The following is a 19899-nucleotide window of genomic DNA, read 5'->3' as shown; positions in this document are numbered from 1 at the left end:
GTTCCGGAACTGCGTACCCCTCATTGCAGAGACTCCGCTCCAAAAACGGAAAGACTTCTTGCTTCTGTTAGCAGGAGCGTCTCTGGGAGAGTGCGCTCTGAGCAGACCAGCGAATCATCTCAGTTGTGGTTTTTGTGGTCGTGCCTCACGTTCTAAACGGAATTCTTGGTCTGCTGATGGCAAGGAGATAAAAATAGAGTAGGAGTGGTGTAATTTAAGTGCAGAGCCCCCAACGTTCTTGTGGGGTAGGAATGTGAGAGATCAGCAGCTTGGTAGTCACATGGATCCCCTGAGGGTCGTCATTCACTTAGATGTCTCATTCCTTTTTTGTTTCATTATACCCCTTTTTTGTTGCTCCAGTGGGAACTCACACTGGCTTACAGCATTCTCTCCTCCTCACAACAACCCTGCGAGGTTGATGAGACTGAGAGTGGTTGACCCATGGTCTCCTGTAAGCTTCTGTGGCAGAGTGTGAATTTGAATTCAGGCAGGAGACCCCAGCTTTTTGAGACTTAGGGCACCTCTGGAATTCTGGCCGAAGGTGGTGGGCAGGAGGTCATCACAAAATGGCAGAATGGCCGGAGACGGAGCTAATCACAAAATGGCTCCTGCAGGAGGCAGAGCCAACCACACAGTATCAAGGGATGAGGTTATGCATAACTCCGATAGTACCTTGGACAGATTTATGGAGGAGAAGTCGATTTATGGCTACCAATCTTGATCCTCTTTGATCTGAGATTGCAAATGCCTTAACAGACCAGGTGATTGGGAGCAACAGCCGCAGAAGGCCATTGCTTTCACCTCCTGCATGTGAGCTCCCAAAGGCACCTGGTGGGCCACTGCGAGTAGCAGAGAGCTGGACTAGATGGACTCTGGTCTGATCCAGCTGGCTTGTTCTTATGTTCTTATGTTCTTACCTGTTCAACATCTCAGGCACAAGCACTTCTTAAAAGGATGCTGTTTCAAAGGAACACATTTGTTTTAAGATCGTGTCTTGCCTGCAGAAAGTTTATCTTGAGTTAGGCAGCGAAGATCCTTGCTGTGCTGTGGTGTCAGCACATGTGCCGATGCACTGTCAAGTGTGCTTCTTTCACCACCTCTTGTCCACCTTCCAGCATCTGAGGTGTGGGCTTCAACTGTTGCCTGTCACTCTAAAGCCCCCTTTTACCATCCCTGCCCCGGAAATTTCAGATCCAGCCTCTCCTTTCTTTCCCCCACTTCCTTTCTTGTCGTGACCCCCTTCAGCACCCTGCTTGCTATTTTGTTCCAGCCGCTCAGGAGACCAGTCTCAATCCCGGACCTCCCGGGAAGGAGCGCGGTGCCGATCACCTGCTCAGAGACTTGAAGGAGATTTTTACTCCGTCCTGGGAGCTCCCTTCCCCTTCTGAAGGTAACACCACTTAGCAGAGGCCAGCCAGGTCTGCTTGTCTGTCATAGCTTTTTACATTAGTTTTGACGTGGCTGGGCTTTGCAGAATCCGTGCTAGGGTTGTGCCATGACTGAGATCTTGACATGAACAAGTCACGAACCCGGCCTGCAGGTGACAGGTCCAAAAAGCTGATCTAGAGAAGCTGAAAACTAGCTTACCCCTTTTAAGGAAAACCCATCTTAAAAATTCTTTAGTGAAGAAATTACCACCGTTTCACAAGGGATTTGGAATACAAAATTGTCACATTTGCATAAGGGAGGATCTTTATTAATCCCATTTCAGAACGTTTTTTGGGGGAGGGGGAAGCAACGCTAAGAATGAACAGAGCTTGGAAGGGTGCTGAAGCTAAATGTTTCCTTCAGGTTTTCCAAAGGGCAAGTCTTTTATTTATTTATTATTGGATTTATTCCCCGGAGGCTCAGGGCAGTTTCCACCATCTAATAAAACAACACATCTAATACAACAATATATCCAACAAGACAATGCATAAAACACTATAAATACCTTAAAATGACACTTGCTAAAAAGATTCAGGTTTAAAATATACCAGTTGAAACTCCTTCAGGTCCTCAGTTCAGTTTAATATATGAATCCTGCCTTCTGTTATAAATTCATTATTGGGTTAGAGCGGAACCACAGCGAGAGCCCAGGAGGATAGAATAAAAGAAGGGGAGGGAAGAGGTCCTATTGATGTATCACCATAGCTGTCCAAACCATATGCCTGGTGGAAAAGATCTGTCTTGCAGGCCATGCAGAACTACATTAAGTCCCACAGGGCTTTGGGCTCCCCGGCCAGAGTGTTCCACCAGGCAGGGGCCAGGGCTGAAAAGACGTCGGCCTCGGTTGAGGCCATCTGAACTTCCCTTGGGTCAGGGGTCACCGACAGATTTTCATTGGCTGAACGCAGTGACCTTCAAGGGACATATCGGAAGAGGCAGTCCTGTGGATACGTGGGCCCCAGCCCGTTAAAGCTTTAAAGGTCAATGCCCAAACTTTGAATCTGACCCGGTGGTCCAACTGGAGCCAGTGTAGCTGGCACAGGACCCAAACTGCTACATTTTGGAGCTTCCAGATTCCTGTGTAGAATGAGTTGCAGTAATCTAATTGAGAGGTGACCGTTGCATGGATCACTGTAGCTAGTTTGGCCTGGGTGCCAACTGCTTTGCATGGCGTAGAATAGCCGGGCAAGCATTGATAGGGAGGCATCCAGATTCATATCTAGGCTGTTCATGTTTGCACAGTGCTAACCTGCCCACCCTGAGAACTGGCAGTTGACAAACCTGCTCCATCCCCTGCTGTACCAGCCACAGGACCTCCATCTTCACTGGATCCAGTTTCAATCGTCTGTCTTCCAATCATTCCATCACAACCCCCAGGCAACTTAATCGAAGCAGTTGAAGGACTTTTCTTAAAGCTTTAACCACGTCAGCTGGGAATGAGCAGCCACAAGGCCTTCGTTCCTAGCAACAGGATAAGGCAAGAAATGGGAAGCTCTTTTAATGTTCTCCCCACCCCACCCCCCACCCCCCATCACCCGGCATTTATGGAAAAACGCTGTCAGTGAGTTACTGAACTTGGAAACCAAGTTCGGCTTTTTGTGTCCAGCATTGCGCTTCTGCGCTTGGATAATTAATTTGTTTCATGTTTGTTTATTTCATACATAACTCAAGGTGGCGGTCCAAATCCGGAGCCAGGAAAAGCTGGATTTTCATGCCCCTTGGCACGAACGCTGGTGTAGCTGGTTGTGGGTGCCTGCCTTCGAGCCTAGCTTGCCAGGCAGAATGACTAGAAACATTTTTTTTTTTTATAAATGAAAGTTGAATTTGTGCAGACCACCTCGTGCTTTTCTGCAGCATGCCGGGGCACGCAGGCACAGCCCTGGAACTGACTTCTGATCAGTTTGGTTTTCTTAGTAGAATAAGCCCCATTCTTTTGATTCTTTTTGTTTCGTTTAAACCCTCGTTTCTTCCAAATTCCAACAAGCTTGTTTTGTCAGGTTGCAGCCTGTGACCTTCTTAGAAAGGTGGGATGCATAAAGAGGGTCTTCAGCACGGCCTTGCTGGATCATACTGTAGAGGCCTCTTCTAGCCTAGCAACCTGTCTCCATCAAAGGCTAATACTGAAAGATTTGAGGCCAGCCAAGCCTAAAAAACAAGGACTGTGTATATAGGGATACAAGGCAATGAGGTATAAGCAGTTAGTTTGAGTATAATTTCAATAGATACTTCATAAACCGTTCATAAAGATTATTCATAAAGATATATTGTGATTATTTAACTGGATATAAAGGTAATAAACACACATATAATGAGAGCATGTCATAAACATTGTCCATGAGGTACGAAACCTGCAATAGTCATATTGCGTTCCAGTCAGTTGAAAGAGTCAGTATCTCCAAAATTCAATGAATCAAAAATATTAAGATGAATTGTGGTAGCAGACAGCAACAGCTCCAGCAAGTGATGAAGAAACTACGGCGCTCTAGTCCACGTTTTCAACAGAAATTTCTTCAGTGCGTTCAGGTAAATCTATTAGAAATAGAGATTGAATTCTCTTATTGTGTGTTTAGCTAAGTAAAGCAGCATACAGCTTCTACATTCAGTGAATCCATCAAAGGCTAGCCAGATGTTCCACAGGCGAAGCCCAAAAGGAGCTTACAGAAACAACAGCTTCTGTCTTGGTTTGTCCTTGACCCCTGTGGTATTTTCCCTCTACCTGTGGCATTTCTGTTCCTAACTGATGTGAGTAGAGCCCACTTAGTCCAGCTGCCTGTTTCTGCCAGTGGGATGCCTCTGGAAGCAGAGGAACAGGGCATGAAGGCAGCAGATCTTCCTCGCCCCCAGTGTTTGATGGTAGACTGCCTCTGAGCATGGTATCTCCACTTTGAGTTATTCCGGTTTCTGTTTACTGCCCTGGAATTTGTCTCTCTGGATATGTAACGTTTGATGGGTTTAATTTTGTTGCAAACATCCTTCTGGGGAAAGAGGCGGGTCAAACATTCGCTTGCAATGTTTGTAACGTCTAGCTGGTCAAACAAATTACATAAATAAAAGACGACAGGACTGTAATGAGCCGCAGCCTGTGTTTTGCATTGTCTGTTTGCAGAGGTAATTATTCTTTGGCAATCTTTAGAGACATCACCCTTTGCATGACAAATAGGTTTGGATGGAAAACTATACACTTCTGATCGCTTTAGACAAATGCAAGTTTCTGCCATCTTTCTTGCAAAGATGAAGAATTGGCACAACCGTAGCACCAAACTATACTGCTCATTTCTCTGTCTGGAAGTAATCTAATGATTGCGTATGTGGCAGTTTTGCATAGGCTTGTCTTTTTGTGATAATCTGTCTCTCTGTATGTCTTGTGTTAAGACCCTTCCTCTTTCTGACTTGCGGCCCCTTCAGATGGGGGCTCTTTTTTGGTAAGTAGTTCCGTACCACATAGAGGTTCATTAAAGAACGTAGATCTTCCCGACAAACCCAAGTCCGCTAGATGCAGGATCGGTGCAGCCAAGGTGTGCAGTGTGTGTTGCGTTTTGCTGTGATCGTTGTGATGTTTTAAAACAGTCTTTCAAACTGGTTTGGGTCCTTTTTGTGTGTCAGCACCCCCCCCCCCAAAACCAACCCTTCCTTTGTGTTCATTGCATTTGTGTGTCTTGTAGTGTTGAGAATCCCACCTTCGCAGTGACTTACTTGTTCCCTATAACAGTGTCCCAAAGGTGTGTTTGCTTTTAAAATTATGTTGTACAGTCCTCTGATAAAAATCGACAGGAGATGCCCTGGCATACGAGGGTGCTCTAAGTACCAGGAGTCTCATGAGGGCCCCAGGATGAGCAACCCGAGGGCTTGGTTGCGGTAGCAGTGGGTTAAGGGTGCTGCTGAGTCACTGGAAGTTGACTGGTGTGCCCCTCCTTGGTCCGATCTTTAGGCATGTTATCTGTTTCACCCTGGACCCTGCGTTGCTGCCCTTCCTCCCTGTACAACACTGCAGGGAGGACACTTGCAGCTCATCTGTCTTGGGCTGGCCACAGCCTAAGCAGTCATAAGCTACAGCCACCTCCATTCCTTGCCTTGGGAAAAGATTCCACTAGAAAGCACCTGGAGTTAAAGAAAGTAGACTGACTTCTGCTGGATTGGATCAGAGGCCCATCTAGTCCAGCCTCCTCCTGACCAGTGGCCAATCAGATTCCCTAAAGGGAAGCCCACCAGCAAGGCATCTGAGCAGTCCTCCTGATGTTTGTCACTGCTGCAATGGATTGTTCTTAAAGGTGGAAGTTTCATTTCAGCTCCCATGGATTTATCCATTCCCTCTTCTTATTGATGAAGGGTCTTTCTTTGCTACTCTCTTAGGCCGAGGTCTTGAAAAATAAAACCATAAAATTTAAATGACTCATATCTGGGGGGAAAAAAAACCCTTCCAAAAAAACCTCTCTTCTCTGAAGCCTCTAAGGCACGAACAACAAAATAAGTATGTCGTGGATCAGAGTCCTCAGTTGTTGAAAGGTCGAGAACCTGCAGTTACCCAGAAAGAAAAACAACTTGTCTAACATGAAAACAATCTACCAAGGATCATAGAAAGCGAGCAGATAAATCTTGTTACATATTTCCTTATTACAAAATGTAGTGATATCTAGTGCTTCTTATTACTGATTTGAATTTTCTGGCAGTTTGTTAATTGTCCCAGTTAAAGCAATAATGCCAGATTTTGTTACGCCCGTGGTCCTCACTCAGTATCTGAGGAGATGGTGGGGCCGTAACAGCATCGCCTTTTAGATCACTTCCATGGAGAAATGCTTTAGGATCCAGTTGGGCACAGGTACAAAAGGTATGTCCCTTTTGGAAGCGAGGGAGGGGTAAGGTTGTGTGTCTGAACCCAGGGTCATAAACCTCTGTGAACCTCTGGCCTGCTGTACAGGGTGCGATTATGCCCCCTCATACGTGGCTTGGCAAAAAACCACTGAACACTCTGCAGATGTCTAAGTACCTGCAGATCAGCAGTGGCATAGTGGTTAAGAGCAGATGCACTCTAAACTGGAGAACCGGGTTTGATTCCCCCCTCTGCCACTTCAGTTGTGGAGGCTTATCTGGGGAACTAGATTGGCCTGTGCACTCTAGCACACGCCAGCTGGGTGACCTTGGGCTAGTCACAGCTTCTTGGAGCTCTCTCAGCCCCACCCACCTCACAGGGTGTTTGTTGTGGGGCGGGAAAGGGAAAGGAGATTGTAAGCCCCTTTGCGTCCTCTTACAGGAGAGAAAGGGGGGGGGGGCTATAAATCCAAACTCTTCTCTGCCTCCAGAAGAGCTGCTTGCAGGAATGTGGCACCACACCATCGATGGAAGGGGAAGGCCCAGGGTGCTTCTCTGTAATGGTCAAGCCTCATTCCAGGTGTAGACGTTGGCAGCGTGGTTCTTGCATTGGCTGGGAGCCTATTGGGGCGAATGCATGCCCAGTGGCGCTCTGCAGTGCGAGGGAGAGGGCGAGGCTTCCAGAGGGTCGTCCTTGGGTTCATTCTTGCGGCTTGGCGCTGGCAAGGAGCCGAGGCCCGTGGGCCTTCCTCGTTCAGCTGGAAGCAAGCAGGGCAGTGCTGTCCAAGTGCTGCCGGCAGGCCTGTACCAGCACTTTGACAGCTGCAGCGGATAGGATCAGATTGCAAGCCTAGCCAACTTGCCTCTGGTTTGTTTTGATGCCGGCGTGCGCGAAAAATATTCCCCTCCGACAAATTACGTATTCGTTTTTGAAAAGTGTGCCACCAGGCCTCCCAGACTGGCTAATGAGCCTCTGAACACCAATAATAAAAATATCAGTTTAATAACCAAGTTTGAACAGCGGCAACGGTAGGAAAAAAAACAAAAACCAATGCTCAAAGCCTAAGGAGAAGGTTTCTTGTGGGAATCCCGGTGTCTGCAGGCAGCACCGAGATACAAACCAGAACAAAACGAGTTTTGTTTCTGAATACGAAGCATCCTGAAGAGTTGGAGCTGTGCGTATCAAAAAATCAGCACTCGTTACTGGCCGATTGCCCTGGGTAGCAGATTCGCAGATCAAGAGATGGTCTTTCAGAATGATTTTTTTCCTCTTTTGGAGAGAGCTGGCCAAGGTGTGCTCCAGCTTCTTAAACTTCACCACTGCAATGCATGACAATGTCCCCATTATGCCCCAGCCTGGATAAGACCCTGAACGAGGTGTCCATGTTTGAAAAAGAGACGATTCTCACTGTTGAGGATTTTCTGGGCTGTGTTGCCGTGGTCTGTTGGCTTTAACTCCTAATGTTTCTTTTGCATGTGGAGCTAAAACCACCAGACTACGGCTTCGCAGCCCCCCAAATCCACAACAACCAGTTGATTCCACCCTGTGAAAGCTTTCAGGTGCCTCTTGCCACCTGGCCTTCGCCCGCATTCTACTTAGCTGTCAGATGGTGTTTTGCTGTGCCTCCACGTCACCTTTGTGAGATGCTAATTGGAGACTGTTCTCCTGTTTTGTGTTTTTCTCTCTGTCCTCTCTCTCTGTCCCATTGCTGCTTCCACTTCATCCTGCTCCATTCACATCTTCTCGCATTCCATCCTTCGTTCTGAACAGTGCTGGCTGGCAAGCTGAGAGGTGGGTGACTCGGTGCTGCTTGGTTAGCACTACAAACTTTTGAAGTTGGGGGTGGGTGGGTATGTTTTGTGGCTTAGAGGAGACCTCACCTGGAATATTGTGTACAGTTCTGGGCACCGCAATTCAAGAAGGAGATTGACAAGTTGGAATGGGTCCAGAGGAGGGCAACCAAAATGGTAAAAGGTCTGGAATCCTTGCCCTATGAGGAGAGACTTAGGGAGCTGGGTGAAGAGATGGTTAAGTTTGGTGAGGAAAAACTTCCTGACAGTAAGGGCTGTTTGACACTGGAACACACTATCTTGGAGTGTGATGGAATCTCCTCCTTTGGACGTTTTTTAAGAGAGCCTGGATGGCCATCTGTCAGGAGTCCTTTGACTGTGTGTTCCTGCATGGCAGGGGGTTGAACTTGATGGCCCTTGGGCTCTCTTCATACTCTATGATTCTGTGATTCTATCTCTGCACGATGAGGCTAGCAACTGGTTGTGGTGGGTTTTCTGGGCTGTGCAGCAGTGTGAAACAGACTTTTCTCTATGATGGACACTATGAAGATGCCAACCACAGATGCAGGCGAAATGTTAGGAACAAGATCTACAAGACCACGGCCGCACAGCCTGGAAAGCCCACCACAACCAACTTTTTGTTTGTTAATTGGAGAGCTACTGCCTGTCATTTTGTGAAGTTAGATGGCTCAGTGGTCCAGTTGCATGTATGGCTGGTTCCTGTGCAGAATCAGACCATTGGTTTGTCATGTGCTGGGAAGGTCTCTGGTGGATTTTTCACGGGCGATGCCACGGGACTGAACTCGGGGTCCTTCTGTATGCATGGTGAGTACCTGGCCCCTGAGCTAAGGGCCCTTCCTGGAATCCTCCAGGCAAACGGCATGAGGTAACCCTGGCTAAGTAACCATCTTTCTAACAGTTGGACCCTTCCCTCCCCTGCAGATGTCCAGGAAGCCAAGGCGGCCAGTCCAATCAGCAGGCAAGTCAGCATCGAAACAGACAGAGTGTCCAAGGACTTTATCGAGTTCTTGAAGGCCTACCACAAAGCCGGGCAGGAGATCTACAAGCAGTGCAAGCTGTTTCTGGAAGCCATGCATCACAAACGGGTAGGTCCCTCGGCAAGCCAGAGTGAGGGGGGGGGCACGTTTCTCATGCCTCCTTTGCTGTTTTTTCCCCTTGCTGTTCTCAAATTGAGGTGTGTGTATGTGCAGTTTTCCTACCATGTTGGTGGGATTAGAATGGGAGCAGAAAGGTATTTTGGTGGAAAACCCCAGACTATTCAGGGCTGCCTGACATGAGATAGAGAAAATAGAAGTGCTGGTTTAAAGAACTTGAAAGGCATTCTTTAAAATCTTAACCGGTATGAGATCCAGGGTATTTAAAAGCTAATTTACTCCTGTGTGAGCCTGACGGGCTGGCTGTGGGCAGAGGGAAGAGGTCTGGGGCGAAGCTGTCCTCACTGGCAAAGCAAAATTAAATTTGCTCTTCAAGTGCCGTAGGGAGAATAGAAAGTGAAAGCAGGGCTTGAGGAAATATGTCCGTACAAGAAACCTTGCAGCGAAGTACATTTGCCTCCATCGCGCAGCAGATGCTTTGTGCATAATCAACTGGTAGGGATGACTATGTTAAACCATTTACCAAAGGGGCCTCTACTTTCTTCCGGTTTGCTGCTATTCTTTTTTTGCCATCAAGGCAAGAGACATTCAGAGGTGGTTTGCCATTGCCTGCCTCTGCCTCACACCCCCGGTACTCCTTGGAGGTCTCCCATCTCAATACTTACTAGAGTCAACCCTGCTTAGCTTCTGAGATCTGACAAGATCAGTCTAGCCTGGGCTATTCAGTTCAGAGTGTGGAATTTATCTTCCCCTGGTGCCCAGTGTGGTGAAGTGGTTAAGAGCAGGTGTACTCTAATCTGGAGAACCAGGTTTGATTCCCCGCTCTGCCGCCTGAGCTGTGGAGATAAGCTGTGGAAGCTTATCTGGTGAACAAGATTAGCTTGTGCAGTCCAACACATGCCAGCTGGGTGACCTCAGGCTAGTCACAGTTCTTTGGAGCTCTCTCAGCCCCACCTACCTCACAGGGTGTTTGTCGTGGGGCAGGGGAAGGGAAATGAGATTGTCAGCCCCCTTGAGTCTCCTTATAGGAGAGAAAGGGGGGATATAAATTCAAACTCTTCTTCTTCCTCTTCCTGGGCACCTAGCCTGTCGAATTTTAAGCGCCAGGCCTTTGCCCAGCCCTGTTTCATTATGACTGGCTTGGTTTTTTTTAACTTCCCCTCCCTCTGGCTTTATTTTCCTTCTGATATTGTTGAGGGTTTTGCAGGATGGATACTTTACAACGATCTCTTCTGGATTGTAGTTTTTTTTTTTTAAAATCCCTTTTTCATTATTAACGCCCTCGGAAATTCTGTCAGAGAGTTGGGCTAGAAACCCCTGTCATCTCTAGAAATCTCTTTCCGGCTGTCAGGGTCGAATACAACATTCATAAGTATATTCATAGGGAAGAGAAAAAAGATCCGTTATTTTAGTCAAACAATGACAAATGTCGAGTTAAACATCCCTTGACAAATGTGCCCAGATGGTTCGTCAAGCTGCTCCTGTCGTAGGGGGGCTTCAGAAGTCGGCCTTTCTTTTATGCCAGTTGGCAAACGAGGAGGATTTGAAAAAACAAACAAACCTGAAAATAGAAGCTACCAACGTAGCTACGAAACAAAAAACGAGGGTGTTGTGTTGCTTTGATCTTGTGAACTGTGCCTAAGCCTCTAAGGTTTCCCAAAGCAACGTCTGTTTCTGACGGGATCCTGCCTTCCCCCAGGCCTCGGTGTCTCCACGATTCCTACGGTGTCTCACCGAAAACCATTAAGTGAAGCCTGCAGTGGATTTGGAAATCTTTTTGCTGTTTTTATGACGTCTGTGTTTTGTGGCATCATCACCTGTGGAGGGTTCTGGACCCTGTCGCTGTGCTTTTGGGACTCTTTAGTTTGGAAAGGAGATGTCTGAGGGGGGATATGATTGAAGTCTATAAAATTATGCATGGGGTAGAAAATGTTGACAGAGAGAAATTTTTCTCTCTTTCTCACAATACTAGAACCTGGGGGCATTCATTGAAAATGCTGGGGGGGAAGAATTAGGACTAATAAAAGGAAACATTTCTTCACGCAACGCATGATTGGTGTTTGGAATATGCTGCCACAGGAGGTGGTGATGGCCACTAACCTGGATAGCTTTAAAAAGGGCTTGGACAGATTTATGGAGGAGAAGTCGATCTATGGCTACCAATCTTGATCCTCCTTGATCTTAGATTGCAAATGCCTTAGCAGACCAGGTGCTCAGGAGCAGCAGCAGCAGAAGGCCATTGCTTTCACCTCCTGCACGTGAGCTCCCAAAGGCACCTGGTGGGCCACTGCGAGTAGCAGAGTGCTGGACTAGATGGACTCTGGTCTGATCCAGCAGGCTAGTTCTTATGTTCTTATGTTCTTATATGTGCTGAGCAGCGTGCTCAGTTGGGCACATGCACATCTGTGAGCATGTGAGGGCTGTAGGTAGAATCTGACAGAAGCAGAAGAGAGCCAGCATGGCGCAGTGGTTAAGAGCGGGTGCACTCTAATCTGTGGAGTGGAGGCTTATCTGGTGAACAAGATTAGCTTGTGCAGTCCAACACATGGCAGCTGGGTGACCTTGGGTTAGTCGCAGTTCTTCGGAGCTCTCTCAGCCCCACCCACCTCACAGGGTGTTTGTTGTGAGGGGGGAAGGGAAAGGAGTTTGTAAGCCCCTTTGAGTCTCCTTACAGGAGAGAAAGGGGGGTTATAAATCCAACTCTTCTCCTTCTCCTCCTTCTCCTCTTCCTCTTCCTCTTCCTCCTCTCCCCTGTCCCCCCAACCTTTCCTGAAGCATGCCCCAGGTCTTATCCTGGACCACATGTTGGCAAAGGGTTTCTTCAACCAGGGGCAGTAGGCAAGACTGAGCTAGGTTGACTCCAGGTCTGACTGCTTAAGACAGATGCAGTTGTCTGCATTTCAGAGAACCAAAGCTTTGTCATGCCTCTGTGAAGCTGTGTTATATTGATTGTGTGTTCCTGCATGGCAGGGGGTTGGGCTTGATGGTCCTCAGGGTCTCTTCCAACTCTATGATTCTATGATCCTTGGAGTTCCACGTAGCCATGTGGGCTTTTTGAAATCGGAGAGCAAGATGTCTTAACCAACATATGCTCTGAGAGATCCTTGAACTGGAGATGCCAGAGATTTAACCTACAAACCCAGTGCTGCTGAGCCACATTCCTGGGAAATAACTTTAAAGGACCCTCCCGAAAGGGAGTGTGTTTGGCGCTGAGGCCTCAGAGAGGAGAAACTGGGTTGAATAAGAGATTGAGTGGTGCTGAGTGGAGGCGGCGAGCCTGGGGAGGGGGCTGGAAGCAGCCAGAGATGGGATGGACATTGAATCATAGAGTTGGAAGAGACCCCAAAGGGCCATCAAGTCCAACCCCCTGCAGTCCAGGAACACGCAATCAAAGCGCTCCTGACAGATGGCCATCCAGCCTCTCTGTAAAAACCTGCGAAGAAGGAGACTCCACCCCCCCCCCCCAAAAAAAAAACCCACTCCAAAGAAGGAGATTTGGAGAAGGGGAAAGTTTCAAAAGGGTAGGTTAGCTGCTCGCTGGGCAAAAGACGGTGCCCACAGGTAAAGTGTGTGTTCCCTCGTGTGCGAGAGGGATAAACTACTGTTTAAGAGGCAACCACTGTTTCTTTTTCTGCCAGTTCCCGTGCACTTAGCTGATGCTTTCTTGCAGGAAATGAGCATCGAAGAACAGTCCGAATACACCCAGGACTTCTATCAGAACGTGGCAGATAAGCTGCATGCTCGCTGGAAAGGTAGTCCTGTTTCTGCTGGAGGGCTCTGAGGGCAGAGGGAAGACAATGCAGGTTCCTGTTCTTCGGATGGATTCGCGCATGCCCGTCCTGCGTCTGACCATTTGCGCAGGGGACTCCCCAGCCTCCCTGCAAACTTGCGCACGGTTGCTCTGAGAAACCCCACTTTCTGCTTGCCCCTTTGTGTGCGAGAAAAATCACGATTTGAAAGCGAGCCCATTTTTTTCCTAAAAGAAAAGCCCCTGAATTGACTGTTTGCAGGCTTAATGTGCAGAGGAACTTTGGCCCTGCCTGGAAAACTGACAGCTCAGAGGGAGCTTTTCTGAACGCAATTAGCACCTTGCGCAGACTCTGCTGACAGTTGCTTAGATTACAGGGGAAGACATTTGTGCTGCAATCTCAACTCCCCGTGTTTCCCCTCTGTGGAGAGCCAGCATGGTATAGTGGTTAAGAGCAGGTGTACTCTAATCTGGAGAACCGGGTTTGATTCGCCGCTCTGCCACTTATGCTGTGCAGGCTTATCTGGTGAACCAGGTTAGCTTGTGCACTCCAACACATGCCAGTTGGGTGACCTTGGGTTAGTCACAGTTCTTCGTAGCTCTCTCAGCCCCAGCCACCTCACAGGGTGCTTGTGGTGGGGGGGTGGGGGGGAGAAAGGAGATTGTAAGCCCCTTTGAGTTTCCTTAGAGCCATGGTGGCGAATCTTTGGCACTCCAGATGTTATGGACTGCAATTCCCACCAGCCTGATGGGAATTGTGGTCCATAACATCTGGAGTGCCAAAGGTTCGCCACCACTGCCTTAGAGGAAAGAAAGGGGGATATAAATCTAAACTCTTCTTCTTCTTTTCAGTACCCCCAGAAAAAGTGGAACTGGCAATGGACCAGATTGAGAAGTACATCATGACCCGCCTGTATAAGTACGTTTTCTGCCCGGAAACTACCGAAGATGAGAAGAAGGACCTTGCTGTTCAGAAGAGAATCAGGTATTGGCTTTCGGAACCAGTCTTGAGTGAGTGGCCCTGCTCTAGAGGCATTCACTGCACCCAGCCAGTCCCTGAGAGCATCGGGTGCCAGTTTTCCTGAAGCTAAGCGGGTCTAGATCTGGTGAGTTCCTTGGATGGGAGACTTCCTAGCAACCCTGAATAAAGCTGCCTTGAATAGAAGGCAGGTTAGGACTCTAACTGCAGTACATAGTCACTGTATCTAACTGACACGTGCTTCCACGTAAAGTGGCAAAAACATTGCCACACACAGACAAAAACGAGATTTTTCTACGTACTCTGGAGAGGGGGCGTTCTCCAGGAATTCCCAAAAAGGGTTTTGGAAATTAACTAAAGAAAATCAACTAAATAAATAAATTTGGGTGACCTTTATATGCAGGGCTCCTGAAGTGTGCGAAGGAGAAGGCCTGGGAGTTACTGCATCTCTTTTCCTGTTGCTCTTTCCACAGTGGACGGCAGCATATCTCACTCTCTTTTCGTCCCTCTGTTTCCCTCGGCAGGGCTTTGCACTGGGTGACTTCGCAGATGCTGTGTGTTCCTGTCGACGAGGAAATCCCCGAAGTCTCGGATGTGGTGGTGAAAGCAATCACAGGTATGCTAAGACCTTAACAGACTGCGGCAGTAGGCTGGCCACATTAACCTGTCTGGCATGCACAAGCTAATCTGATTCACCAGATAAGCCTCCACAGCTCAAGTGACAGAGCAGGGAATCAAACCCGGTTCTCCAGATTAGAGTGCACCTGCTCTTAGCCACTACACCATGCTGGCTCTCAGTAGTTTTTGGGTCTACAAGGGGGAGAAAGGTGGGGTATAAATGAAGTAAGGAAATTAGTGGCTGAAGTTTGTCTGAATTAATGACCACACCAGAAGGAGCAATTTTGCCTCTTAAAAAACCTCCCCAAAGCAAGTGCCCCCTTTCACGCAGTGGCAGTTGGGGAGTAATTATATGAAGGGAAGTGCTTTGGGCAGGTTACATAAACTGCTGATGCCAACTTGATATTCCGATGGTTAACAGCATTCCTCTTGTGGAGAGAAGAGCCACACTAATCTGGAGAACCGGGTTTGATTGCCTGCTCTGCCACTTGAGCTATGGAGGCTTGTCTGGTGAATCAGATTAGCCTGTGCACTCCAACATATGCCAGCTGGATGACCTTGGGCTAGTCACAGTTCTTCTGAGCTCTCTCAGCTCCACCCACCTCACAGGGTTTGTTGTGGGGGATGGGGAAGGGAAAGGAGATTGTAAACCCCTTTGAGTCTCCTTACAGGAGAGAAAGGGGGATATAAATCCAAATCCTCCCCTTCCCCCTCTTCCTCCCTGGGCTTCCCTCTATTTCACAGACATCATCGAGATGGATTCGAAGCGGGTCCCGCGGGACAAACTGGCCTGCATCACTAGCTGCAGCAAGCACATTTTCACGGCCATCCGGACCACGAAGAACGAGCCGGCCTCCGCGGACGACTTCCTGCCCACCCTCATCTACATTGTGCTGAAGGGCAACCCTCCCCGCCTGCAGTCCAACCTCCAGTACATCACTCGCTTTTGCAATCCCAGCAGGCTCATGACTGGCGAGGATGGCTATTACTTCACTAACCTGGTAAGCCGAACTCTTCTAATCTGGAGAACCGGGTTTGATTCCCCACTCCTCCACCTGAGTGGCGGAGGCTTATCTGGTGAACCAGATGTGTTTCTGCACTCCTGCATTCCTGCTGGGTGACCTTGGGCTAGTCAGAGTTCTTGGGAACTCTCTCAGCCCCACCTACCTCACAAGGTGTCTGTTGTGGGGAGAGGAAGGGAAAGGAGCTTGTAAGCTGAGTCTCCTTACAGGACAGAAATATGGGATAGAAATCCAAAACTCTCTTAGCACTGTGGGAAGCAAGATAGGGTGTCTATCAGTCTGGATACATTTGCAGGGCGAGAGAAGCCACGCCTTTTCCCACTGTCTTCTCAGGTCTGGGAGTTCTTTTTGGGAAACTGAGTCAGCAGTTTTCAGCTGTCTCTTAGCACTGCTGTCTGTTTTTGACAGCAGTCTGTGATGTTGGTTGTCAGACGCCAGCCGATCACGTTTCATTCTGATGCCTGAACTAGGATGCCATTTTGTGGATTGCACATAAAGATTTTGCAGCTGTCTTATCATTACTGATTGTTTATTGAACGTTGTGACCTGCCCTGTGACCCGGGGGGTGGAGGTGGGGGGGTGGCGGCATCTGAAATAAATAAAATGCTGGAACCGGAAATCTTGGCAGCCTGGCACCTGGCCCAAAGGTCATCAGTGAGTCCCAATGAAACCTGGTCCACTAGTAGGTTGGCTTTTCACTGGCTAACTTATTTTCCTGATTCTCAGTGGCTGAGAGTCTAGTATCTCCCAGGCTGTAATCATGGTAAAAAGGGTAACACTCTTAAATGTTGTCTTTGGTAGCCTCTGAGGTCTCTTTATTCTCCTGTCATAGTAAATCAGTGGGTGTTTGTATGCTTGCTGAAAGAAAATCTTTCAGTTAACGACTGTCGAGTAAGATTGGAATGGATGATATTAACAGGGTAACAGGGAGTATTTAATAAGCGCCAAGAGTTTTTGTAAAATAAAAACACGCTCATCTTCAGTTTCTCTCTCTCTTTTTGTAATGTTGACGTTGATGGATTGCATATCTCTCTTGTCTTGCCATCTGTGCTGCCTTGACTGGTAGAGTTGTGTGAATATATGTTCGGTTACATTTCTAGTTCTTATGGTTCAGTGAGAAAATGTTCAAGGATCGTTTCCTGCTAAACATTTGGAAGCCAGTGAGGGGCTTCAGTTGACAGAGGTATTTCAAGAATAGCATTGTGTTCTTAGCTGATGCCTTGTGGTATGTGGTGGTTACCTTTTGTGACCTCGTGCTTAAGAGTAATGAATAAACAATCAGTAGAGAGCCAGCGTGGTGTATTGGTTAAGAGTAGGTGCACTCTAAACATGGGAACCGGGTTTGATTTCCCGCTCTGCCACTTGAGCTGTGGAGGCTTATCTGGTGAACTAGATTAGCTTGTGTACTCCAACACATGCCAGCTAGTCACAGCTCTCTCAGCCCCACCATCCCCAAAGGATGTTTGTTGTGAGGGGGGAAGGGAAAGGAGTTTGTAAGCCCCTTTGAGTCTCCTTACAGGTGAGAATGGGGCGATATAAATCCAGACTCTTCTTCTTGTTCTTCCAGTGCTGTGCTGTGGCCTTCATAGAGAAGCTGGACGCGCAGTCCCTAAACCTGAGCCAGGAAGACTTTGACCGTTACATGTCCGGCCAGGCATCTCCAAAGAAACAGGAACCCGAGAACTGGTCAGGTGACATGTCTGTGGGGGTCCGGCAGATGTACAGGAACCTTGACCTCATCTCCCAGCTCAACGAGCGGCAAGAGAAGATTGTCAACGAGGCCAAGAAACTGGAGAGAGATTTGATTGACTGGACCGACGGGGTTGCAAAGGAAGTCCAAGAGATCGTCGAGAAGTACCCCTTGGAGATCAAGCCCCCAAATCCGGCCTTAGCCGCTATTGACTCTGAAAATGTAGAGAATGACAAACTCCCCCCGCCTTTGCAGCCACAGGTGTATGCCGGTTGACGGCCTCTTCTGGGATATCAGCAGACAAATTCCTTCACTCTGCTTTCCTCTTCTGGGTGGGTGGTCCAAGAGATCCATCAGACAACTTTAAAGCCGGCACGTTTTTTAGAGGTACTATTACTGGCAGGGTTGGCCAACAGTGTTCTTTTTAGCCGGAAATAGGTTTATTTTCAGGATCGCGTGTTTGGTGAAGGTGAACCAAATTTAACTTCTTCTTTTTTTATTTTACATGACTCCAGTGTGATTTTAACGAAATACCCAGGGGTACGTGTGCAATTTATTCTTCCTGGCGTGCTTTTTTTTCCTTTTAAAAATCGAATGAAGTGTGTTTGGCTCTCCCTCCCCCCCCCTCCTGAAATAAAGAAAATAATCAGCACTTTGCAGAAGGATGCCAAGTTGGACCTTTTGAAAAATTAAAAGGATGCTTTTTTGTTTTTTTAAAAAAGGAAATCTATTGTAGAAGTAAATATTTAAAATTGTACATAGGTTTGAAATGTTCCGTGTCTGATATGCCTGATATCTTGTAAGGAATGATGCTTTTGTAAAAGATTTCCGCACCATCAGCAGGATAAATGTCCTGCTAAGTGACTTTGTTCCTGGGCTTGGTGGGGAAGAGGAATGGGTTTTCTTGCGGTCTCAACCATAACTTGAGTAAACACTCGTATCCTAATATTTATAATTTCTCATCTAAACTAGTCGTGATGCACAGCAAAACGATCCTTCCCCCCCGCCGCCCCGTGGGTCAGCATGCGGCATCAACTGCTCCTCACACCTGTTCGGAGATTAGAGAATCACCTGCAATGAAGCCCGCTGTTTTTCTGCAGGTGTTAGAGCCAATTCATGCTGCCCTAGAAGCCAGAGGACGTGGACTGGCGGTGACGCTTGGTGGAACGGTGGCTTCACTGCCAGCATGTTCGAAAGTCTCTTTTCTCCATTTAAACACACATTTTATCATCCCACCACCAAGAACTCTGAGAATCAGTCTGCAGCTGTTATGTTGTGTCGAGGAAAACTAGGATCTTGGGCAAGCAGAGAGGCTATTCCCAGGTCTTTTATACCCCTGCTTGGGGTTTTCAGGGCATGAACTGTCCCTCTCAGTGTAGGGCTGAGTAGCACGTCTGCTGCACATGTTTGACATACCATCCGATCCGCTCTTGTATGGCCCCATGCCTTCTTCAGGCGTTATGCCAAATGGAGGTAGTGAGGGTGCTCCACCTTAAATGATTTACTTTTTGGTGCATGTTTTGTATAGTTTTCGTGTGTGTTTGGAAGCTCTGGGGTGGATTACGATCACCCTGCCTTTCTCAAAGTCCTCCTTCCCAGCACTCCTTCGTCACTCCCGGCTCCACGCCTGCATTCTTCCAATGCTCTGAATAATTGTTGAGTTTCCCACTTGACCAAGACGGGTCCTGGCAGACCGAAGTCCCGCCTGCTTGCTAAATGAACCTGCTTGCCAAACATCTGGCTCAGTTGGATGCCAAATCCCTCAGGCGAAGGCTTGAGCGGGTGAACGTGGGATGGGGTGCAAACTTTGCGCGTTATTGCCAGAATCCTCTCTCCCAGCCACTCCACGATGTCGAGAGAGGCTCATCTCATGACAGTGTTAACCGGTTTGGACTGTAGTTTGGGGAACCACACTTCTTCAAACCGAAATTTTAAAAGTTTTTTGTCTCATTTGTACCTGCAGTGGTCTGACAGGTTTAACTTTTAACTTACTTTGGATAACTTTTTCTAAGCAGCATCTTCAAGAGCGGGGTTTTGTTTTTTTGGCATGGCAAATGTTTTCTGCATTTTGCAATAAGTGGAGGCCGAGACTGTGATCTGTCCTGTGTCTTTTAAAATAAAAAAAATGCATCTTTTAACCTTCTTGCTCCATGGATTCCTAGTATCTCAAAGGTAAGTATTGGAATGCCCCCCCCCCCCCAATAATTAAACGATCAGCGAGCTGATCACCTGACCATACAGAGCTACTTTTTTGGCTTTTGTTCATCAAAGACACTCGACTAGATCAGCTTTCTTTCTTTTTTTAAGGGGCTTCTTTCTGTTCCCTTGTGCTATACTAGGTGCTAATTCTGGTATCCGGGTATATATTTTGCACTCCTGAAAAAGAAGAAGATACGTTAGAGCTGCTGTCACTAAATTTTGTCATTGAATAAACGAAGTATGATGCAACTCCTGCTTTCTCGTTTATGCGACATGGCGTCTTGACTTTTAACACACATGCACATCTTAGGCTTTGCAAAACTTGGTTTTCCCTACACACAGGGGCAGCCTCGTCCATGACCCCAGCGCCTGGCTGGCCCCCCGCCCCCTGCAAGAGGCTTCCCAGCAGCATGGGGAAGTCAAAAAGCTTCCCTGCCGCTGAAAAGCTTTGATGGCCCATACCGGACTAATGGAAGCCAAAAGGCAAGCTTAAATGCAGACTG

At 47.8% G+C, this 19899-nt stretch overlaps 1 protein-coding gene across 3 annotated transcripts in view; it reads left to right on the top strand.

The window, feature by feature from the left end:
* RABGEF1 (RAB guanine nucleotide exchange factor 1) overlaps nt 1-19645 on the top strand; it is a 33436-nt gene extending 13791 nt beyond the window's left edge. For 2 of the 3 annotated variants that reach the window (XM_048519501.1, XM_048519498.1), the window contains exons 4-10: nt 8006-8026; nt 8968-9131; nt 12811-12892; nt 13741-13873; nt 14392-14483; nt 15230-15486; nt 17075-19645. In XM_048519501.1, coding sequence (XP_048375458.1) covers nt 8006-8026; nt 8968-9131; nt 12811-12892; nt 13741-13873; nt 14392-14483; nt 15230-15486; nt 17075-17473 — 1148 coding nt within the window. In that variant the 3' untranslated portion in view covers nt 17474-19645. The remainder of the gene's footprint in view (nt 1-8005; nt 8027-8967; nt 9132-12810; nt 12893-13740; nt 13874-14391; nt 14484-15229; nt 15487-17074) is intronic. The other variant, XM_048519499.1, reaches the window with a different exon arrangement.
* Nucleotides 19646-19899: the final 254 nt, after the last annotated feature.

The sequence above is a fragment of the Sphaerodactylus townsendi genome, linkage group LG16 (genome assembly GCF_021028975.2).
Source record: "Sphaerodactylus townsendi isolate TG3544 linkage group LG16, MPM_Stown_v2.3, whole genome shotgun sequence".
NCBI lineage: Eukaryota > Metazoa > Chordata > Lepidosauria > Squamata > Sphaerodactylidae > Sphaerodactylus > Sphaerodactylus townsendi.
The sequence above is the reverse complement of the archived record's forward strand: the minus strand, read 5'-3'. Positions and strand labels throughout refer to the sequence as shown.